Source organism: Cuculus canorus, chromosome 5, assembly GCF_017976375.1.
Source record: "Cuculus canorus isolate bCucCan1 chromosome 5, bCucCan1.pri, whole genome shotgun sequence".
NCBI classification, from domain to species: Eukaryota; Metazoa; Chordata; class Aves; order Cuculiformes; family Cuculidae; genus Cuculus; species Cuculus canorus.
In genome coordinates this window covers 31,888,280-31,910,077 of record NC_071405.1, presented here as the reverse complement: position 1 = coordinate 31,910,077, position 21,798 = coordinate 31,888,280, and the positions used below count along the sequence as shown (strand labels likewise).

The window sequence follows — 21,798 nt, the reverse complement described above, 5'->3', positions numbered from 1 at the left end:
CTGTGTATTGGGTTGTGATTGTGTAGGTAATTTAATATAGTTTTCACTGATGACTACAAAGAACAAAGAACGACCAGTGGCTCAGAATAACCCATTTCTCCATAAACTCTTGAGGTCAGTGGGAAGATAATGCCAAATGCTGTTTCTTTATAGGCCAAGGTAAGAACACAGAGTGATAAAACCTCTGGCTGTGTGAAAAGAGCTGCACTCTCTAGCTGGAAATGGGGGTATGTGAAAGACCTAGGGGAAGGAGCGGACACCTGCTGCAGCATCTGAAGAGAGCGTATCAGAGCCTGCGGGGCATCAGCAGGTAAAGTTCTCTAGGTAACACCCAGAAAGCCTGTTTGTTCCTGAGTCTTGAATCTCCAAATGATGTTGTTGCTATTGATAAAACAGCAGGGTTGGGAGGAGGAGGCTGGAAGGCTCTGGATGGAAACACAGAGGTTGCAAAGCTGCTGGGTAAACGTGTTTGGCACTCAGATTTTTCTAGCTTGGGTCTAATGTGAGAGCAGAGAAGCTCAATTAATGGGAGTGAAAAAGGACTGATGCTTTGGGTGATGTGCTCTGAGACTGGGAAAGAGGAAGAAAAAGGGGAAACCTGTAAATGTGATAGAGAGAGTCCTGTAAGTCAAACCTGGGGTGGCTTGGTGGTTTATTTGGTTCTGCCAGAAGTGGTGGGGCTCTGCCTGCTTCTGCCAGTCAGGAATGGGACTTCAGCTTCAACTTCAGCTGTGCTGCTCTACAGGGACTCCTGAACTGAAGCTGTCCATGGGTCTGTTCTCAGCTGATGTTTGCTTTTGTTAACTGATTCTCAATATGCTCGTAACAATCCTTTGGTTAAAATAAACCAGTGATTTAATTCTTGGTTTAACTTCTAAATTACTCCAGCAAAGTTTTCAGTATTACAAGTCCTATTAAAACAAATAAAAATAAGCTTTAGCCTGAACATCAGGCTACCCACAGTGAGTTACCATATAAAGGCATAGTTCTTAAATGCACCCAGCTCTTCCACTTGATTCATGTTTCAGCACAGTACCACACCACAGATTCAACAAATGTGGATAATTTTAAATGGACAGCTATTTACAGTTCTATGATACAGTGTTATTACAAAACCTCAAGATATAAAGCTCTGAATTTTGAAAACACAATACTGCACATTCCCAGTTTTAAAGCAAAAGTAGCATGAATCTACACCTTCTGCATCTCGAACACAAAGGCTTTTGAGTGGAAGCAATGGACAACAGCATTCAAACTCAGAGATTTATTGAAGGATGAGCTGAAAATGTGTCTAATAGAGCAGACTGGAAAACCCCGTTCTGTTGCTTTAGTAAGAGGAACTGAGTCCCTGTTTCTCCAAAAGTTGGTGTTCACGTCCATGCATGTGAGATGACTACTGATGTGCTTCAATTTCATTGTATGCAAGCATCATGTAGGAACCAGACACTGTTTATATGGCCATACACTTACTAAAATACAGATGTTTTTCCTTTTTTTACTTTTTTTTTTCGCTGTAACCACTTTCCCTTGCTTTATGATTGAGAGTAAAAATATATTTGTGTGATCTAGGTCTTGGACCTGCTCCAATATAAATCTTCAGTGGGCAATGAGAAGAGGGAGCATCGTGCTTCCACCTGTGATGGTACAGCCACTGCTTAATTTATACCCTTAATTTAGTTGAGGCACTGCTATTTTTAAAAATTCTCTGAGGGCTAAATGCTGCAGTCCTCTCTTGGGCCACACTCAGCTGTTGCTTCAAGAGGAACTTGGCTTAAGAGCTGGCTGGAAGACTTGGCTTCCAGGACAGTGGCCAAGAGGTCTGATCTTTTCACACTGCCACGTGCAGAACTGTCCCCGGTCCCTGTGAGCGCTTGCTGTAAGGCATGGGGCGAAGTCTCCAGGGAGGCTCTCCGGGTCTTGGTCAGGGGAATGGAAGGCTGCACGAGGAAAAGCATTGAGTCCTGGTGGGGCAGAAGGGACTGTGGTGGCGTTTTGGCAATGCAGTCTTCTGAGAAGCTAGTAGCACTCTGGAGATGTGTGAGTGGTTTGCTGGGTCTCTGTTATTTCCTCTGCCTTGCCGTGGCACCTGCAGGAGGAGGGGGAAATTCAAAGTATTTGCAACTATAAAACAACAATGTTGTGGGTTTGCATGTGTGTCTAACAGTTGGGGTGCTACCAGGGAAACCAGTTTCATATTCCTCAGATAACCTAAAACCAAGTAGAACTAAATTTTTAGGTACTTAAAAAAAAAAATCACGTTTCCAGAACCGATCCTGATATTCAAGAGTTCGGGCAACTTTCAGGACTGTCAGAAGGATGGGATGGCACACTGTCATTTTTAAGAGCCTGTCCCACACAATAACCAAAGCAAACACTATTTCTAGTAACAGACATGAAGGCCATATAAGATGAGCATTAGCTTGATTAAATTCTTGTGGTCCATTTGAAAACCGCTCACAGACAATACTGAGTCTGCTAAAGGGGAGGTGAAGCTCTGAAACCCTGCATTCTCTTTGCAGGGGGAGGCTGATGTCCCACTGTGCCATGTGCAGAACATAGCTGCTGGCAGGAAGTGCTGTGTCCCTTCTTGCTCCTTCCCTCCCTCCTCACCAGGCTGCAGTCTTTGTGCACTGACCTATGCTCCTGGTTTGGTTTGTTCTTTTATTTTCTAGGGAATAAATCAAGTAGATTTGTAAGCAAGGAAATTGCCAAAGCCTGTTTGCTTATGGACTTGTGCTTTCAAGACTTTTGTTTCCCCTAACATTTCCAAGACATGTAAAGATGGGAGAGGAAAACGGGGATTGCAGGTTTCAAAGTGCAGCTCATCTCTCCCCTCCTGGCACCGCTGCCAGGCACTGCATTTCAAGGATGCACTGAAACTCCTGCCTGACTTGGTCACTTCATATAGGTACCATTTGTCCATGTGTTCCTCTATTGCTTTCCCACATCTTCTAAGGAGAAATCAAAGCTGTCTGTGTCTCTGTTTTTTTTCTAACACAACTTCCTTTTAAGCCTGTGTACTGAAATCCCTGTGCTTACAACATACATAATCTGAATTATGCTTAAGTCATGGTTTCAGCTGGCCCCCTCCTGGTGCAACACTACCACTGGTCCTGACATATTTCTTACCTGTGTCTTGCTGCTACTATTTTCTGCTCTCACTGCAAATCTTCATTAGGATTTTTAAATCAAGAGAGCTACTTCCCCTTTCCACTTGATGTGATCCTACGGTACAGCATGGAAAGGGCCAAAAGAAGGGGAGGAGTAATTATGATAACAACTACCCAATTTATAGCTACTTTTCTCTTGCTATCAATGATGCTCCAGGTGCAGGAACAAAAGCAACCCTGTGTGGAAATCCTGCAGAGATTCCTCTCTTATACCACCCCAGGGCCCAGGAAGGGGCCAGGGCCACCGGGCTGCACAGGAGAAGGGCTCCCAGCTGGTAGTCCTGGTCACTGGGGATGCTGAAAAAATACATTCCTTTCAGGAAATGAAACAGAAAGAGATTTGACATTATTGATTCAGTTCATAGGAAATGCTCAACAGCATGGAAAGGACAATGCGTAACTATGCAATTCCAGTACAGTGGGTCTTTCGATTGTTTCTTTTTCTTGCTTTTCTTTCCAGTTGCTGTAAAACCAAGCAAAGTTTTGCAAACGAAAGTCTCATCCTAAAACTCCCTAAGTTTTCTTTTGAGGGACAATTCTACTTTGCCAGTATCAATGAAGGATGCAGGGAACTTGGTACATAGTTTCACTATAAATTGGGTTTACCTGTATTATCTTTTGAGGGAACAAAAGCCAGATTAGAGCCCTCCCCTTGGTTCCCTCTTCCCAGAAAGCTGCATGAATGCACACAAGAAGCATGCACAGCTTGTTTGCTCCGATGGACTCGTTTGTGAGCAACTCTGGAAATGAATTTGGCTTTGAGTTTGAGCTGGTATCTTGCCCCAACCAGCATTTCTTCCCAGGTTTAGTGTTTTAGTCCCTTTTCCATAAACCTATATTCAAACGGCGCTATAGGAAATGGCTACCTGCAAGCAAACCAACCATTGCTCTTCACAGGAGATAAGTACTGAAATTGCATTGTTACGGTTTTGGAGAAAATAACGGGATCAAAGCAAGGACTTTGTTTATTGCATGAAGCTGGATTCATTTGGTTAGAATAATGACTTTTAATTACCTGCAGGGAAGGTTTGGCTGCTGCTGACACAGAGGACAGATGTGTGGGCTGCGACCCTGTGTTGAGGGAAGATTAGCACTGACTCCACTCATCATAAGATCAAGACATTGGAGAGTAAAATTCAGACTAACAAATTTATTTTACCTGTGTTTGTGATTAGATACAAAGACAAAAAGCTTAGCTGATATGCTGAATATTGATTAGGTCTGTAAAGTGTTTTGATGTGGTTAATTCACATCAAAACACTTTTGTGGGTTTCCATACCTCATTGTACCACACAACCTTTTTTTGTTTTATTATCTCCAGCATCAGTTTCAACCTCTCTTTTTAAACAAAAGAGAAACACTAAATATAGCTGATCATGGCAAGGCAAATTTAACAACAGGGAGCTTTTTATGATGAGAACCTTATCTAGCAGCAGTGATTCCTAAGATGCCATCCCTGCATACCCAGGGAGCCTTTTGAGTTCCTTAAGCCAGATATACTAATTTTGGGTGTCAGGAAAGCATCACCATGGCTGGGAGTGTGGGGTGCTCCTGCTGCTGCAGCTCCTCCTGCTGCCTCTGGGAAGCAAGTTTGTGAACCACTGCTCCAGGGAAACCACTTCTTGTTTGTGGCTTGTTTTTTGACTAGGGGAAAGTGGCATGTTTAGGAATATAAATAACTACAGCCCCAGGGCATGCCAACATTACAAGGGTAAATCTGTGGAGGGTGGCTCCAGGGTTCAGGAGAAAACCTAAAGTACCCCTGGGGCAGGCTGTCAAGTTACTGCAGGCAAAGTGCCCTTGCAATGAGGCTTTAGGAGAGGAAAACCAAACAATCCCACAGCAGTGTTCATGTTGCTGGTTTTATGTGTTTATGAGTAGCTGAGAGGGGAGATCACTGATTAAGTACCCGGTATTAAATGCTCTTAATCACTGCTCTGGAGTCTAATGGAGCTCTTGTTTGCACATAACTGTGCCTTGTAGCAGTCTTTAGAACGCTTCACAGATGTGCTTATTGCCATCATAACTGTATATGTGTAATGGGCTTTTTAATTATTGATTCATCATTATATCTTCCTAAACTACTTATACATGTTAAGAGAACAAACTGTGCTTGTGTTTTTCTTTTCAAATCTCTGGTTTTAAAAAATAATTGCTTGATGAAACAGTGTGGCTCTAGGGGCATTGGACCTCCAAGTGAGCAAGAACATATATAGACAAATATATGAGGAAGCCTCCCCAGTTTAACTCAGTTCCCAATAGCTATGTATGAAATACACTACCTGAGTAGCTTTTGCTGTGCCTCTTCTTCTTCGTCCATTCTCCAGATGGCCTCTGCTTTTCCCTGTGAGTGTGAGCTTGTCCTGGTGGGAGTATTGCCGAACAAGAGGAGTCGCTGTCTGGCAACTCCAAGAAGGACTTCTCTTGAGAGTTGTCCAACAGCAAATCTGTACCGGAGTCTTCATTTTCCTTTACTATGTCTTTCAATTCTTCCTGATGAGCCTCATCACAGGGAGCAGGCTGACTGCTGCCAGGTTCAACTCTGGTCTCACTTGGCTGTGTTTCTGGCTCCTGCAAAAGCCTGTAGCTCTCTAAGCCATCAGCTGGACATTTCTTGTCCTGGCTTTCTGAGATGGACCCATTGAGTTGGTCTTGCAGAGCAATGCCTGAACTGCTGCTCACAAAACTTATCCCTGTATCTATCTTAGCAGCAGAGAAGGCAATGAAGCCACCCTTCATGCTTGGCTGGAGGCTTGCCCAGCTGTCTGCCTGCTCCATCCTGACATCTGGCGTGGGCTGACTGGCCCTGCCAGCTCCCACCAAGCTTACTGAGTCCGTCTGGGACTTTGGTGGCAAATTTCCTCCAGCAGTGGTTTTGGATAACACCTGTTTTGAAGCTGGGGCACTTGTAACATCTCCACCCATCTCCTTCAGGGCAGTGGTTGAGGGGCAAGTGCTTTCTGAGGGATGACCATTGCTGTTCTGCTTGGTCTTATCATCCGTCTGCTTTCCTACTACTTGTGGATCCATAATGCTCTTTCCTTTAAACAAAAAAAAATACAATCAGCCACAGCTGCAGAGTTGCATCCAGGATTAACCAAGGTGTTTCTGTCACTGGGGGAGGATACAAGCAAGGCTTGCCTGTGGAGGGTGAACTCACACTAAAGGAACCATGCAGAGGGAGGACCATTTTACCCTCCCTGTACTTCCCCTCCTTATACCCACCGTGGTCACGCCATTTGGATTCAAAGGCTCTACCTCAGTCAAGTCCCTGTTTTCAGCAGGTGTTCATGTGTCTTTGCTGCCAACCAGCTTATTTCCATGGAAGCCCCTCGACTTGCAAGGATGCCTGAAAGCCTGTGGCAGGAAAAGGGAATCCACCTTTTCTTAAGGACTGCTTTAGACTCCCAACTGTAGACTAAGACAGAATGTAGCAGTCTCCAAGACAGTGACAAGCTGTGCTACTGAGACTTGATAACATGAAGAGGACTCATGTGGGGATGACACCAGTGCTCCCTCAGCGTGGTACTGTGGCTGACCCGTGGGCTGTGCCTCTCAGAGGGTTTATCAGCATGGGTAGAAGGCCACGCTGTTCCAAAACGCTGCTAATTCCAGGGCAGACCTGGCTGGAACAGCTCAGGGCTCTCTGCTCCTCTTCTCCACAGCACTGTCTGCAAAGCATCCTTAAATAAAATGACCCAAATGCAAACATAGAGGATTTTTGCTTGTGTGCTTGGCTCAGGCTCAGGGGCAGATGGAAATGAATAGCTGCAGGTACAGTTGGGTCTGTGTCCTTACCAGACTGGCTCTCCTCCTGGCTCTCCGCAGGTGAAGTTTTAGGAAGTGCATCTGTCTCATGTCTGTTCTTTGTCTTTCTCAGCGTGAACCCTTTCCTTATGTCGGCCAGCAGCGCATCGATGACACACACCTCCTCCTGCTTCACAACCCCCTTCTTAACTGTGATGGAGAGACATGAGTGTTATACCTGCTCATGAGGTGGAGGAGAAGGACACCTTGCAGTGATGCTATTGCATGGGGCAGGTACTTGATACAAGCAACCACTGGGCAAAAGCAAGGCACCAATGCCAGGTCTGGAAGCAGCCATGCTCTTTGCCCCTGAAGCAATCTATCCGGCTGAGGCCAAAGGATCTACCCAAAAGCCTGTGTGCTACAGGCTGGCACCAGTGCCACTGGCTCTGCCTGTCCTTGTGCCTGGTTATAACAAGATCTTGAAAGACTTCTTGTTGGTGGGGGCCTTTTTTTGGGGGGCAATGGGCAGAGAGATGGAAGGAAAATTATCCTGATTTTTCTTTCCTCTCTGCTTCTTCCAATTGTTCTTTTCTGTTGTGCTGCCTCTCATTTTCATTCAGAGAAAGGCAAATTTAAGTTATCTGGAAGATTTTTGGGACATCAGCAATCTCTGTTAAAGAAAGACTATTGAAATGTATATGGGGATTTGGGGGAAGAAGTCAAATTTTTCTTGTTAGATTTAAAAGTTAAAACGTTATGTTTAGAAACTGAAAAAGTTAATAGAAATGTTTCATTTTTACTTTTCTTCTCTGCTGTTCAGTCAGCAAACCTAAAACTGACTTCTCTGCCCAGCTGCAACTGTGAAAAGTCAATTCTTAGTTATGGCTGTAAGACAGCTCAAAGCTTTTAGTCAGCCAGCACCTGGAAACACACAAAATAAATTACTACTACTGGTCCATTAAAGCAGGACCAGCAAAGAGCTCCTATCGACTCCATCTCTCTTTTTGAAGCCTTTTTAGATACTTACTGACTTTTCCATTTTCTCCCTTCTGTCTCTTCCCCTCTTCCTATTCCATCTGTTTCTTTCTCCTCTCTGCTTTGGCAGCTTGTTCCTTCCTGTCCTTGTTTTCCTGCAGTGATATAACAGGAGCACAAGAAGGTTGGCTAAATGTCTGCTCAAAAAACTGAAGAGGAGAAGGATGATCTGGAGATGGTTGCAAAGGAGGAAGAGAAATTCTGGCCTTATCCCATGCAACAAATACAATGGGCAAGGAGAGTAAGGGCTGTTTTGCCAAGATGGTGAGAGGCAGACCACAATCACATGCTACCGAGACACATGTCTGTGCAAGCACTCTATGCTTTCATAGAAAGTTCCAACATCTCCGCTATGGGCAGGGATACTTTCCACTAGGTCAGACTGCTCAAAGCCTCATCCAGCCTGGCCTTGAACTCTTCCACCTCACTTTCCCTAGTGAGAACCACAATAATCCAAAAGGAAAGATAGATCCCCATGATTAACTTAGAATTGGGACTTAGAATTGTCTCACAGCCTAAGTCACTGTAAGATACTGTGCCACAACTTTATCTCTGACATGGATATATACCGCCATTGCCAACATACGGGGATGCTGTATGTAAAAACAACTAAATGCTTAAACTCACTATTTTAAAGACATTGTAGGACAAACTGGGAAATTTTCACATATTTCAGTAACACAGGCCACCATAGTACATTGTTTAGAATAGACTTCATGAGGACTTTCTAGATACTATTCAAAATTCTGCTTAAAGTTTTGTCAACTGTGATGGAAATTGGCCATATCTTACCATTTAAATTGCTTCAAAAATATGTTCAAATTGAGACTTTTCTTGGAGTCCAAAAATGTGATCTTCACTAAAGAAAAAGAAGATATATCATATTAGATGAGATCTGTCTGCAGTGATCTTTATTTGGAAGAATTAGAGGGATCTTCTCACCTCCTTTGGTTCTGTCTTCACTGGTGTGGCCATTTTCTCCTTGGGGGTTGGTTGTGGAAAGGAAAACAGCTGCTCTGTGCTTGTGTAATTGAGCTCTACGGTTTCCTCACTGATGCTGCTCACTGAAGCCCACATTGAGTGACTTTCTGAGAAAAAGACCGCATGTTCAGATTGGCTACAGGGATAGCTGAAAGCTCCTTTTTAGGGCAATGTTTTTTAGGGCAATGTGAGTTGCTAGAAGCGATACTTCTCAGAAGTTGAATGAAATAAGAACAGACATATTCATCTTGGACAAATGCTAATTACCGAGGAGTGGCAAGTCCCACAGGCAGGATCCAAAGAGCCTGAAGGGTATTTAAACCTGGTGCTTTTCCCCAGGATATGCTGGTAAGGAGATGCAGCACTAGGCACACAGAGGCCATACAACCTCATCCCTCCCTATACAACTGCATTCTTCTCCAGGTAGGGAAAAGATGTCAGCATGAGAAGAGTCTCAACCATTTCCTTCCCAGTCTCATGGCTGACGTTATTTTTCCTTCCCATGGACTGGCCACAATCTGGACATTTTCTGACTTCAAACTTCCTACATTTTTCACTTTATAAGCCAGCCTTTGTATAAGGCTGGCTACTGGACTGGTTGAACTAATTTCCACTGTGCTTCCTTAAATATCTTTTTGTTTTAGAAAAACCCATCACCCAAAAGGGCCTGTAGAAATCTCTACTGAAATAAGCCCAACAATTAACTGCTCCTGTGATTGAAAACACTCCTTATTTAAGCTTCACCTATACAAACTTCCATGCAAGGATGCCTTGCTTGTCTAGGGCAAAGCTGACCTTGACTGCCCTGGATTCTTCTCACATTTCACGCTCCTATTTTGATCCACTAGGAGAGGGAAATGTGACCCAAAATTCAAAAGACAAGTCAATGATTCTCATAGCTCTCTCATTCTTTCAATGTCCTTCTTAAACTGTGATGTGATCCTTACCCGCACTCTGTACTCATGACTTTAATATACACAGATAAAAGTACAGATGAACTGGGGAATGAAAGTCTGGGGAACCCAGATCAGAACCTGTTAAGAAATCAAGCCTAAGGCACGTTACGATGGATTAGGGAAATATTTCCATCTCTCCTCCTTCTTCTAATTTCAATGGATTTTACTTAGAAACAAGCTATCCCAAATTACTGATTTAGTTGGGATGGTTATTACATTATATTACTAGTTCCAAGGTATTTTTATTTATTTAAGTTCTGCAGGTCAAATGTAATTGAAATCAGGGTAATTCTGTATCTGACAAACTCACAAAGAGAGTTTTTTCCACTGGTTCACCCTTTAAGCAGTAGTGAATTTATGCCAGAAGCACCCACCTCTTACCACATTGGTGGGCTGCTTCTGCCAGTTCAGCTTTTTCATTCTCAACGTTGGTGTCTTCACTGTCCTGTGGGGAGGCCTGCTTGAGCCAAGAGAGCAGCTGAACTGGGAAGCCACCACAGCTTCTATATGATCTCCTACTAAGCCGGGCAGGAGAGGTGGAGGGGGTGGGATGCCACCCATGCCAGGTAAAGGAGGTGGAGGGGGTGGGATACCCTCTGTGTTAGGCAATAGGGGTGGGGGTGGAGAAATACCAGGCACTAGTGGCGCTGGAGGTGTACTCATCACGGGGGGATGCAGGGGTCATGGCTGCTGTGCCAGAGGGCAGGAGTGAAGGTGGTGGGGGTGGAGGTCCTGGCACAGGAGCAGCATAGGTTAGAGGATTAGATGTCTGTCATGAAGCAGAGCAGGCTGTGATCTCAGACGACGATATCTTCTCATTGGTGGGTGGCCTTATGGGAGGTGCTGGTGCCTTGGAGGGGTTTGATGATCCTGCTGTATTCCAAGCTGCAGCACGTGCACATGGCTCTAGTTCAGCCTGGATGCCTCCATTTGCACTCCCAGACAAATGGTTTTCAGCTCGCTTTTGCTTGTTTGGATGTTTCTTGATAGACAGCAACCTCCCAATGACTTCCTCAACTGTGTTCCCTTGGACTAGAGAAACGAGTTGGAGTCAGAGAAGGGGATGGGGCCCAAACGTTGGTACATGCTATTCAACCCCTGCTAAGCAGCAGATCTGGAGCCACAAAGCCCACTCCCTGGTATCATTTTACACAGCTGCATTTTTCACTTCCAGGTAATTTCCTTCCCATGGTCCTGGTGCCTAAACACGGATTTGAGCATGCCTGCCAGTAAGACTAGCCAGCATCAGCAACAAGACACCAATAAGGACAGATTCCCACTTATTCCCATGACCCAAAGCTCAGGACTTTACCATTAAAGCAAGACTATGAATCCCAAGCCCACTGCTAAATGTGGCCAGCTCACGTTGGCATGTGCATGGCTGGGGCTGGCTACCCTGTGCAGCAGGTGTAGCTTTTTTCCAGCTTCTGTTCAGTGCTTAGCAAGTCCCATAGATCATTTGTTGGGCATTTGGGAAGGACTTTCATGGGTACCGGGTGGGATGAGGGAAAACAAAAGAAGAGTGCAAGTCTAGATGGATATGTCATTATTACTGTCATTTGCAAGTAAAAGGGTTCTGTTTACCACCGCATCCAAGGACTCCCACAGGAACAGGCTGGAGTGATGAGATGGTTCCAAGTGCAGCAGGCTCTGAAGGATGGACAGCAGCTGGACAGATACTGGAGAGCAGCTCACCTGGAAGACAAGAATCATAGAATCACAGAATAGTTAGGGTTGGAAGGGACCTTAAAGATCATCTAGTTAAAACCCCCCTGCCATGGGCAGGGACATTCCACTAAATCAGGCTGCCCAAGTCCCCATCCAGCCTAGCCTTGAACACCTACAGGGATGGGGCATCCACAACCTCCCTGGACAACCTGTTCCAGTGTCTCACCACTCTCATGGTGAAGAAATTCTTCCTAATGTCTAGTCTAAATCTGCCCCTCTCCAGTTTACACCCATTCCCCCAGTCCTATCCCCACAAGTCTTTATAAATAGCCCCTCTCCAGCTTTCCTGTAGCCCCTTCAGGTACCGGAAGGCAGCTATAGGATCTCCTCTGAGCCCTCTTTTCTCCAGGCTGAACAACCCCAACTTTCTCAGCCTATTCTCATAGGAAAGGTGCTCCAGCCCTTCGATCTTCTTTGTAGCCCTCCTCTGGACCTGTTCCAACAGCTCCATATCCTTCTTATGTTGAGGATTCCAGAACTGGACACAGTATTCCAGATGAGGCCTCACAAGAGAGGAATAGAGGGGCAGAATCACTTCCCTCGACCTGCTGGCCACGCTTCTTTTGATGCAGCCCAGATTATGGTTGGCCTTCTGGGCTGTGAGCACACATTGCCAGCTCATGTCGAGCTTCTCATTCAACTGGGGCTGTTTAGCCTAGAGAAAAGGAGGCTGATGGGAGATCTTTTTGCTCTCTACAGCTACCTAAAAGGAGGTTGTAGCGACATGGATGTTGGTCTCTTCTCCCAAGTAACAGGCGACAGGACAAGGGGAAATGGCCTCAATTTGTGCCAGGGAGGTTTAGACTGGATATTAGGAAAAATTTCTTCACCAAAAGGTTTGCCAAGCACTGGATCAGGCTGCCTACGGAAGTGAGTGGGTCACCATCCCTGGTAGATGGGTACATGTTATACTTAGGGGCATGCTTAGGTGATGAACTTGGCAGTGTTAGGTTTATGTTTGGACTCGATGATCCTAAAGGTCTTTTCCAACCTAAATGATTCTACGATTCCATGATTTCTATAATGACATTCTCATAAATCCTTTTTTGTGCATATAAAGAGTAAAAGTATCTCCAGATGGATCGTCAGAGCGGGTAGGGTCATATGGTAAATGAAGTGACCCATGGTACACGTCTCCAGCTGCATGACCCACTAAACGTCCCCCTGGAGTTACTGAAGGACAAAGGCACTTCTGGGGCATGATTCCCCTCAGTCTGAATTAGATGTCTAAAATCAGTCAGACAAAGAGAAATGGAGCCCAGACTCACCAGCTCAGATGCACACATTATGTCAGGTGTTTAGAAACATCTACCACTTTGTTGCAGGCTGTCAGATGGAATTAGAATCTTAAAACCTCTCAGTCTATCCCACAGTGCACAAGACAGAAAGATACATGTAAAAGCAGAACACCGCCACTACAGAACAGGTTGTTTGACAGAGGAACTCAGTGAAACTTTTCTTGGATCCCTTTATGTGTTCTGTTTACTGATGCACCTACCCGGCCTTGTGGCCAGTGAAACCATGGATGAGGGAACTTCTGTTTTGCTAATCTGGTAGGGCTTTTCCTGCCAGAAAGGACCTTGTGGTTGGCAGTCACCTGTCCAGACAAGTCACAGAGCAGCACCATGGACTTATGCTGACCAGGCCAAATTTCCTACAAGTTTTACCTTATCAATCCCTGCCTCTCTTACAAAAATGATGCAGAATGTCCCTCATTCCAAGCCCTTTTCTGTAGTATATGGATCTACCTGCATGAACCTGAGAAGAGCCATACCTCCTGCTGTAGCCCAACACTTGCTTTGTAATGATCCAGTGCATCCAAAGCCAAAGCATGGCCATCTGATGAGTAAACGCACAGAGCAAACAGGAGCTCAAATACTTGCTTTTTGACCATGATGTTAGTTGTGTCAAATGCTGGAGGAAAACCAAAACAATACACAAAGAGTGTATAATGGCATTAATGTTCTTAATCTCAGTGTCTTCTGCTACATGGCTTATGACCAGTGGGAGAAAAAAGACTGAAGGAGTGGAGCCTTTCCACATGAAAGATGGGAAGAGAAATATCCCAATGTATAGATTTCTCATCCCAATGGCATTATGTGATAGTAAGTTCTGATGGGAACAGTAGATGCTACAGGTATCCTATTGACATACTTGTGCTACTTGTAGTTGTTCATCTCTTCCATGTACCAGTGGCATGCTTCAACAACAGCCAAGATCTCAGCACTCTCAGTCACACATTTTAGTTCCCATTTTCACACATAGGTATTTTCTAGAACAGCAGATGAACAATTTTCCTCAATTAATGAGTTTTATTTTTAGTGCAGAAACACCCAATATGCATACCAAGCAGGCCAATTGTTCTACCCAGTCTCTATGTATTCCCTTTTTCCCCACTAATTTTTCTCTGTGAACCCTGGGAGCAGGTAGGGAGTGGATTATATCATCTTAATTTTATTTTATTAATGCACAAAGAAGATTGACTGCTGAAAATCTCAGGGTGCCCCATTTTTCACAGCACAAAAATGCCAGCTCTGTATCTCACACTGGTTAAGAAAATACAGGGTGGAGAGGAAGAAAGAGGACTTTGATACTGAAAAAGGGAGCAAGCTAGCTTTCAGACTAAATGCCTTTAAAAGAGATATTAATAAGGGTTTCTGGGCACAGCGGTGATCTCAGCACTGTTGAGCAGCACAGAAGTTATTCTACCAGCACCACGAACATTAGGTGCTGCACAAGACGTCCTAGGAGATGCCCTTACAAGTGTCATACCTAATAATGAGCAAGAAAATGAGCAGCATTAGCTACCATCTTCTAGAAGGAAGAGACTGAGCAGCACAGAAAACAGGCTCTCTTGAGTCTGAACCATGTCACCTTCCCTCCTTTTTCCAGGCTACAATTCTCCAAGTCCTTTCAGTTCTTCTCCCTCTGCCCTTAAAGCTCTGAAAGACTAAATAGCAAACGTCTACTGACAACTGAAAGGTTAAGGACTCCTCATGCCCACATATGGCTAAGGCTGGGTTTATTCCTGGCTTCTCAGTGAACTATGGAGACATTTGAGTGGAAATGAGCCCATATAAATAGTATTGAGTGGCAAAGGCAATGCTATTTCCAAGCAATATGATTTTAAAGAAGAAAATGATCTCCTTTATTAATCCGTTGTGATCAATAACTTGCAAGAAGCCTGAAGCAGGGCAGGAAGATAAGCAACAGGAAAGTGTGTGTTGTGTGTCCGTCCGTCTGTCGTCCCCCCCCCCCCGCCATGCTACATGTGATGGATGAAGCACATATACGTCTTCTCACCTTAGAAGAGTTTTCTGACGTAGCCCTCGTTGCTAACAATGTACTCAATGCCTTTGTTGGGGTTCATGACTGCTTGCACACAGTTAATGCAGGTGAGCTGAATCAAGGCATCAGAAATCCTGGCCTGTCCTCCAGGAGGAGGTCCAGCCTGCACAGTTCCAGGTACTGGACCATCCAGCCATCATCACTGTTCTCCAGCCACTTCTTCAGCCCAGAGCAGTTCACCAGCTATGGCATTTGCAAAAGATGGATGCACAGCTCTGGCTCTGTATTTTCCAGGTTAGCTTCTGACTGGTCACTGTCTTGGGGCCCTAGTTTCTCCTTCAGGGCAGCCCACTGCTTGTGGGCATCTTCTTTTTTGATTGACATTGTGAATGGTTTGTCCTGAAGGGAAAAGACAAAGTGAGACCTTTTTTTGGATTGACCAACAGCTCTCTGGCAGTCCTTGTTTTTCTCCTAGCAATCAGGATGTAAAGCTCAACTTTACAGGTCCCCAGCTCTCCAGCACGTAGGACACACACTGAAGACAGTCCTCTGCTGAAGAAACTCAATATATTGCCTCCTTAACCATATGCATTACATTCAGGCCCTGCAAACTCTGTAGAAAGACTCTTAGCACATCTGAGCCAGCAAATACAGCTTTAAAAGTAGCCAATTTGTACTAGTCAATAGCCACTACTTATTTTCATGCAGTGAAAGAATAAGTTTGAAAGAAGCATTATCAGCTCCTACCTCCTTATGCCCACTAAACCACTTTCAAATCTCACTGTGCTGGAGAGGCTGTGCACTTTTTAAACATTTGGAATATGATGGAGAAGTCATGTTGAGCATACCCGGCTCATAAGAACACCTGATTTCCCTGTTAGTTTTTGCCTCTCTTTCTTTTGACTGATGCAGAAGTTAGTTTTATAGCACTCACATAATTTCTTCCTGTGTGCTGTAATAGCAAATACGTTTGCAAAATGTGTTGCTTGTGTGTAATAATGTGACAACCCGACAGGTTGCAAGCAAAGGGACAGCAGTGTGAGGCTATGAAAACAGCGGTGCATCTTTTTGAAGACGGGGAGCATCTCTTCAAGGCCCGTTTCCCTGGAGGATGTGCCCTCTCTCAGCCATGTTGTCAGCAGCAAGGAGGTTGAGGAGCTGACCCAGCACAGAGAAACAGCAAAGCCAAGTCTAACTAACCCTTGATGCCAAATTTTATGTTTTATGCAGTATCCTAATGTTTCAGACCTCAGTGATTGTTATAACAACACAAGTACTTTTGAAAGCTGAATGCCATAATCTGAATGCCATAAGCTGAATTGTTCCCAGAAACGACAGTTGTCCAACAGAAGGTGGACGAACCTGGGGCTGGCTGCCAGATCAAAAACCAATGCTCCTCCAAACCCCTCCCCGCTGTGACATTGGGACCTCTGCTTCCCTGAGCTGGTGAGAGTGCCCAGAGCTCAAAATAACCCGAGGGCCAGTTGGCCCCCAAAACTCAGCACTTAGGAGACTGAAGGGATTATAGGGGAGTCTTGTTTTCCCTTATCAGCTCTGGCACAAGGGTTTCTAGCCCTACAACATTTATGGAAAAGACTTGAAAAATCTAAAATGAAAGTCTCTGAAAGGTTTTATTTGCCAGAGAGGAAAGATAAAGGACACACCATTTACAAGGGCTGGAAATAATCTCATTATTCTGAAGCCTGCCTTGTGATTTTTTTCAGGGGACTGCACTGTTGAGAAAGATCCTAGATGCCTTGCAGGAGCAGAACTGCATGGCTTCTGGTTTACACAAAAGTCTCATTTTGGTGGTCTATTTTGTGGTAGGCATTTAGGGCATGATATTATAGGCCTAAATGTGCCTCTTGGAAAGATGGGAAGTCCAGTGGAATATTTGTGAGAGCTCAAAATGTTTCCCTGTGGCAAGGTGTAAGGGTCAGTCAAAGGGTCGATTTCTGTCTCAACATTTCCCATCAGGTGCTAAACCACAGGGGCAGGCCTTGCAGTAGTGTCCGAAGCTGGTATGCCTTGTACCTATCAAGGTTGGTACAGGACGAATGCTTTGTACCTGTCTCTAAACCTCTACTATTGTGAAAGATCCATGAAGCAAGGCAAGACTGCAGACCTAAAGGCTCCCTGCTAATCACTATTGTGAAAGATCCATGAAGCGAAGCAGGAAAATTAACGATGGGACTTACCGCAGACCCATACCCCAACGCGGCATGCGCAAGGACAAGTTCATCCAAAGTGTAAGGTGATGATGACTACTAGCCTTCATCGGGGACCCCAAGTCGACCACCGCCGCCAGGAGCGCATGCACAAGGGGAAGAGACCTGCCTGCAAAGCCGACCGCGCCTCAGACACTCCTCTCTTGGCACGTGTGGCCTGCCAGGTGGAGTTTGGCATATCTCCGCAGGACTGAGGTGGAGCAAAGGTGGGTCGCAAGGAGGAACCAGGTGTATGGACTGGCATAAAAGACAGCTCTGGAGCAGCTGAATTTTGAAGATCTTCCCCACGTGAGATCACATCGATCGAAGACAGAGACAGAGGAATGTCTTCTGGATCGGGACCCCCAGAGACGCTGGATGTCTGTGGACCCGTGGTGGTAGCTATAAACCCTTTTTCCTTCCCTTCTCTCCCCATCCTTTCCCTTATTCTCTCTCTCTTTCTATCGCAAGCGGCTTTACGGGCGTGATTAATAAAGTTCCTGTTTGGATTGAAATTTAACTCCCTTGACTTGTTGAATTATTGCTTTGCTTTCTTTTTGCACTCTGAGATCATAGCTGAAAAGAGCCATCACGCGTCTGCTTATGAGTGGACCATGACATAAATTGGCATCACGGACAGGATCCTGATAGAGTCAGAGGGGTAAAAAGCCCTCCAAACTCATTTTTAGAGGACTCTGTTGGGATTCCGGCTGTCAGAACTTAGAGTGCAAAAAAGGGGAGTGAATTTTTATTTTAGTGACACTTGGGAAAGGGTAAGAGTGGCCGTTGGCAGCTATCTAACTTTCTCAAGTGGATTTGAGGGTTTTTTTGCTGTTGTTTCTGAGATTGTTATGAGATTGCTTTGTTTCTGAGTCAGGATAGGAAAAATGATGACTTAAAAACAATGAGAATGGGGACTCTCAGTTGGTTAATGATAGAGATTTGGTTTTTGCATTTTTGGCTAAATATGGTGCTCGACCTTCTCCTATTGGGGAAGATTAGGCTCGAGAGCATTGGAAAAATTTGCAGAGTATAATGGACCAAATTTCTCTACTGCAGAATGAGGCTAAGGTTAAGTTTTTAGTACCCGGAAAAATCAGGGCAATAGTCTGCTCTGGTTTGGGTGCCAGCTTGGTCGCAGCCATTAGAGACCTTCTTAGGCAGCGTAGTGATGAAGAGAAAATCATAGAATCCTTAGAAAACTTGGTGCACTGTCACCAAGTAACAGTTTCCAATCTGGAAAAGGAATTGGAGCACAAGGAAGAAGAAATCCGCTCCTTAAGGGTTGCTCTTGAAGTAAATCGTGTTGTCCGTACCACTAATTGACAGAACGCTAGTTCACAGGATATAGTATCATTGGGATCTGAGGAAAAGGTTACTGTCAAATTAACCCGATGTATCCGCAGAAGGAATTGGAAGAGATGTGAAAACTTGATAAAAATCCCCCTCCCTTAAGACCCTTAATCAAGACTGAATTTTCTTATCTTAATGATGAAGATACAGACCCCCACGTGACCACCAGGGAAATGCCCTATTCTGCCACTGAACTGGCAAAGTTGAAAAAGGAATACGGGCATCTTATCAAAGACTCCGAAGGAGACTGTGTGTGGCGTGTGTCTTTAACTGGGGGTGACCAAATTCAATTGAGCGAAAAGGAGGCCGAGGGTTATTGGGGCCACGGAGTTTTCTTAACAACAGGCAATTGCCAGGCTCCGTGGTCCTTAACTCAGCGTGCTGCTTACTGGGCTGGAGGGTTAAACCCTCTGGATAGGGGAGACTCCTTGGCAATAACAGGCACAGCTGACCAATTACTAGAAAGCGTACACAAAGCTGCTTGCCTACAAATGATACATGAGAGAAAATTAATCCCCGGATGTGAATCACCAATGATGTTGCCCGTTAACCCTGAAGTTATGACTCCCTTGATAAGGGGACTCCCCAAGTCACTTAAAGCCACGGGGATAAGTCTCCAGAGAACCATAGCGTCAATGGGTCCTGTGGAGAGGTTAGAGGGGTTTATGCGCAGAGGTGATAATAGCAGAAATACAGGCAGTACTGTTACAGAGTCTTATGCAAGTTCCTCTGACTTTTCAACACCAGCCCCGCTAGGTAACAGACCTTACCCTAGACCTAAAGTCTGGACATGGGGGGAGGTCGCACAAGAATTAATTGATTACAGTAGAAAACACTGTCTTGTGAAGCCTTTGGAAGAAAGATCAAGGGGCATCCAACATGTAGGAGTTAAAAAAGCACTTCCCCATCCCAGCAAAACTGCAGATGTTGCCAAAGAACAGTCACAACCTAAATTCGTTTCAGTCCGACTTCATTGGTGGCGTTTAGGGCTTAAAAAGGGAATTCCTAAGGATTTAATGGATGGTTTACCTTCACATAAATTGGGCAAACTAGTAACCCACTGGCCTGTGCTAAAACCACATTCCTTTTCTTCTGTGAAAGAAAGTGCACCCATCACGACTTCAGCCCCCTCTTTCGTTGATGGTGCAGACAAGACATCAAAGCAAACTTTTTCCCCAGAGCAGGGAAACTAGAATCTCCATTTCCTAGTGGTGGGCGGGGAAACGGAGAATGGATTTATATTTGGCAGCTCACTAAAACAGAAAAAGGAGACGTGTTAATCACAGCTATTGTGGGACCTAACCATGCACCAGTGAACTTTTCAATTGATACAGGTGCACAGATTTCTGCCCTGACGGAGGAGGATGCCAAGAGGTGTGGCATTTCTCCCTTAAGGCAAAATCTATCTGTGCTAAATGCCTTGGGATCAACAGAGATCATGAATGTCACTCTGGTAAAATTAATCCTGGCAGGGGAAGAGAGCTCGATTACTATTGTAACGGTGATTGGTAATATTCCTTTTAACTTCTTAGGGATAGATGTCCTTAAGGGAAAACAGTGGGAGGATACAGAAGGACTACTCTGGTCTTTCAGCATACCCCAACTGCACATCAGATTGTTGCAAGAAGCTCCACCACGACCGTTTAGCAAGATCACTAATGTCAAGCAGTACCCCCTTCCCTTGGGAACTAAGGAGGGTATCAAACTCGTTATGCAGGAGATGAAAGAACAGGGAGTTGTGATAAATACTCATTCTCCTTTCAACTCCCCTGTATGGCTAGTGAAAAAGCCTAACGGAAAGTGGCACCTTACAGTTGATTTTCGAAGGCTAAATGCTAATACCAACCCTCTGACTGCTGCAGTCCCAAATTTAGCAGAACTGATAACATCTATTCAAGAAAAGGCTCATCTGACTATGGCAACAATAGACGTCAAGGGCATGTTTTTTATTATCTTATTTCTCAAGACGGCCAGTTCCGGTGGAACTCCCTTCTGTGGGAAGTGTAAATATGCATGGATAGCCACCAATACCCTGGGAAAGGAACATAGGATTAATACCCGCTGGATTGTTCCATCATTTTAATTCCTTTTTGCCTGAAAAGGGCAAGTTTTTTATTTTTTGTTTTGCAGGAGAACCCCGTGGGACATTAAGGATTTCTATAAAAGAAACACGAATAAAAATTGAAGACTTAAATCTGAAAATGGCCTACAAAATTTTGATTAGGTTGTTCATACTTTTCTTCATTACACCTCCTACCTGTAACCAAAATAATATTGAATGGCCTTGGTCTCAAGCCATCATAGATAACCGTCCAAATTTGGCTGTAGTCGTACCATTCGTCTGAGTGGGTCTGGGATAAGAATGAGTGGGTTAGAACCCTACCCGGCATCATTGATGAAAAAATTCAGGTGGGATGCAGAAAAGTGGAATTTGGTTTTCAATATGAAAAGGCCTCTTTATTACAGTTTTTGGCAATTTTTAAAATTTCAATATGACATCCAAAATTCACCTTGTCATTGCAAAAGAAGTATGTCCTACTGAGGACTGTAAATGTATCAGACAAGATACTTTCATCTTGTGTTGCCGCCAGAAATTTACTGGCAACAATACTTTCGGGAACCTGAGTGACATTAATGTAGAGGTTACCAAATCCTGTAAGAAAGAACAAGTCGATTGCTGGCTCAATTTTACTATGGTTAATACTCTCTCTGTGGTGTGCAATTGGAGAGCTGACCCAGAAATTCGACCAACATTATTAGGTTTAACTCAGAAATTCAAGATGAATGTTGCAACTAAACCAAAACTTGTTGCAATACTCACACACCAAGGCAGAGATATTTCCCTTGTTCTAAACAATAAAGAAAGTTTCTCTTTTTGTCATTACTCAAGGTGATGACATTTATATAAGATGCCAATTAATGACTGAATCCCTCGCTGAGCCAGCAAACAGCTATGGTATTGGACCACATGACCTTATTCTACTCTGCAGAACCCAAAATTTGGACTGTTGGTTAAATTTCACCACAGTAAAATTTTCTCATAAGGTCATGTGTGGAAAAAATAACACCAGATATTCGGGGGAATTAATAGAAGTTTTAATACCTATGATTCCTCCTAAATTAACACTTCAACCAAGGATTTATGAGGTTGGAACATTTGTAATTGGAAACGCTAGCCAACAACAAATGTTATTTAAACCAGAATAGTCTCTCAAATGGGTTGAACTGCTGATGCAAAATAATGTCTTGGAAATTCAACCTGCCTGTTCTCCCTTTTTATGCACCTCTTATGAGGGATGGACTACTTGGTTGCATAGGTCTTCCCGGAGA

At 44.4% G+C, this 21,798-nt stretch overlaps 1 protein-coding gene across 1 annotated transcript in view; it reads right to left on the bottom strand.

The window, feature by feature from the left end:
• LOC104057774 (inverted formin 2) overlaps positions 1-21,798 on the bottom strand; it is a 54,957-nt gene that overhangs the window by 15,653 nt on the left and 17,506 nt on the right. Inside the window, 8 exon segments of the mRNA XM_054067166.1 lie at positions 8,748-8,809; positions 8,898-9,043; positions 10,267-10,550; positions 10,809-10,924; positions 11,477-11,587; positions 13,395-13,534; positions 14,924-15,055; positions 15,058-15,307. Of these exon segments, the coding sequence (XP_053923141.1) occupies positions 8,748-8,809; positions 8,898-9,043; positions 10,267-10,550; positions 10,809-10,924; positions 11,477-11,587; positions 13,395-13,534; positions 14,924-15,055; positions 15,058-15,292 (1,226 nt within the window). The 5' untranslated portion in view covers positions 15,293-15,307.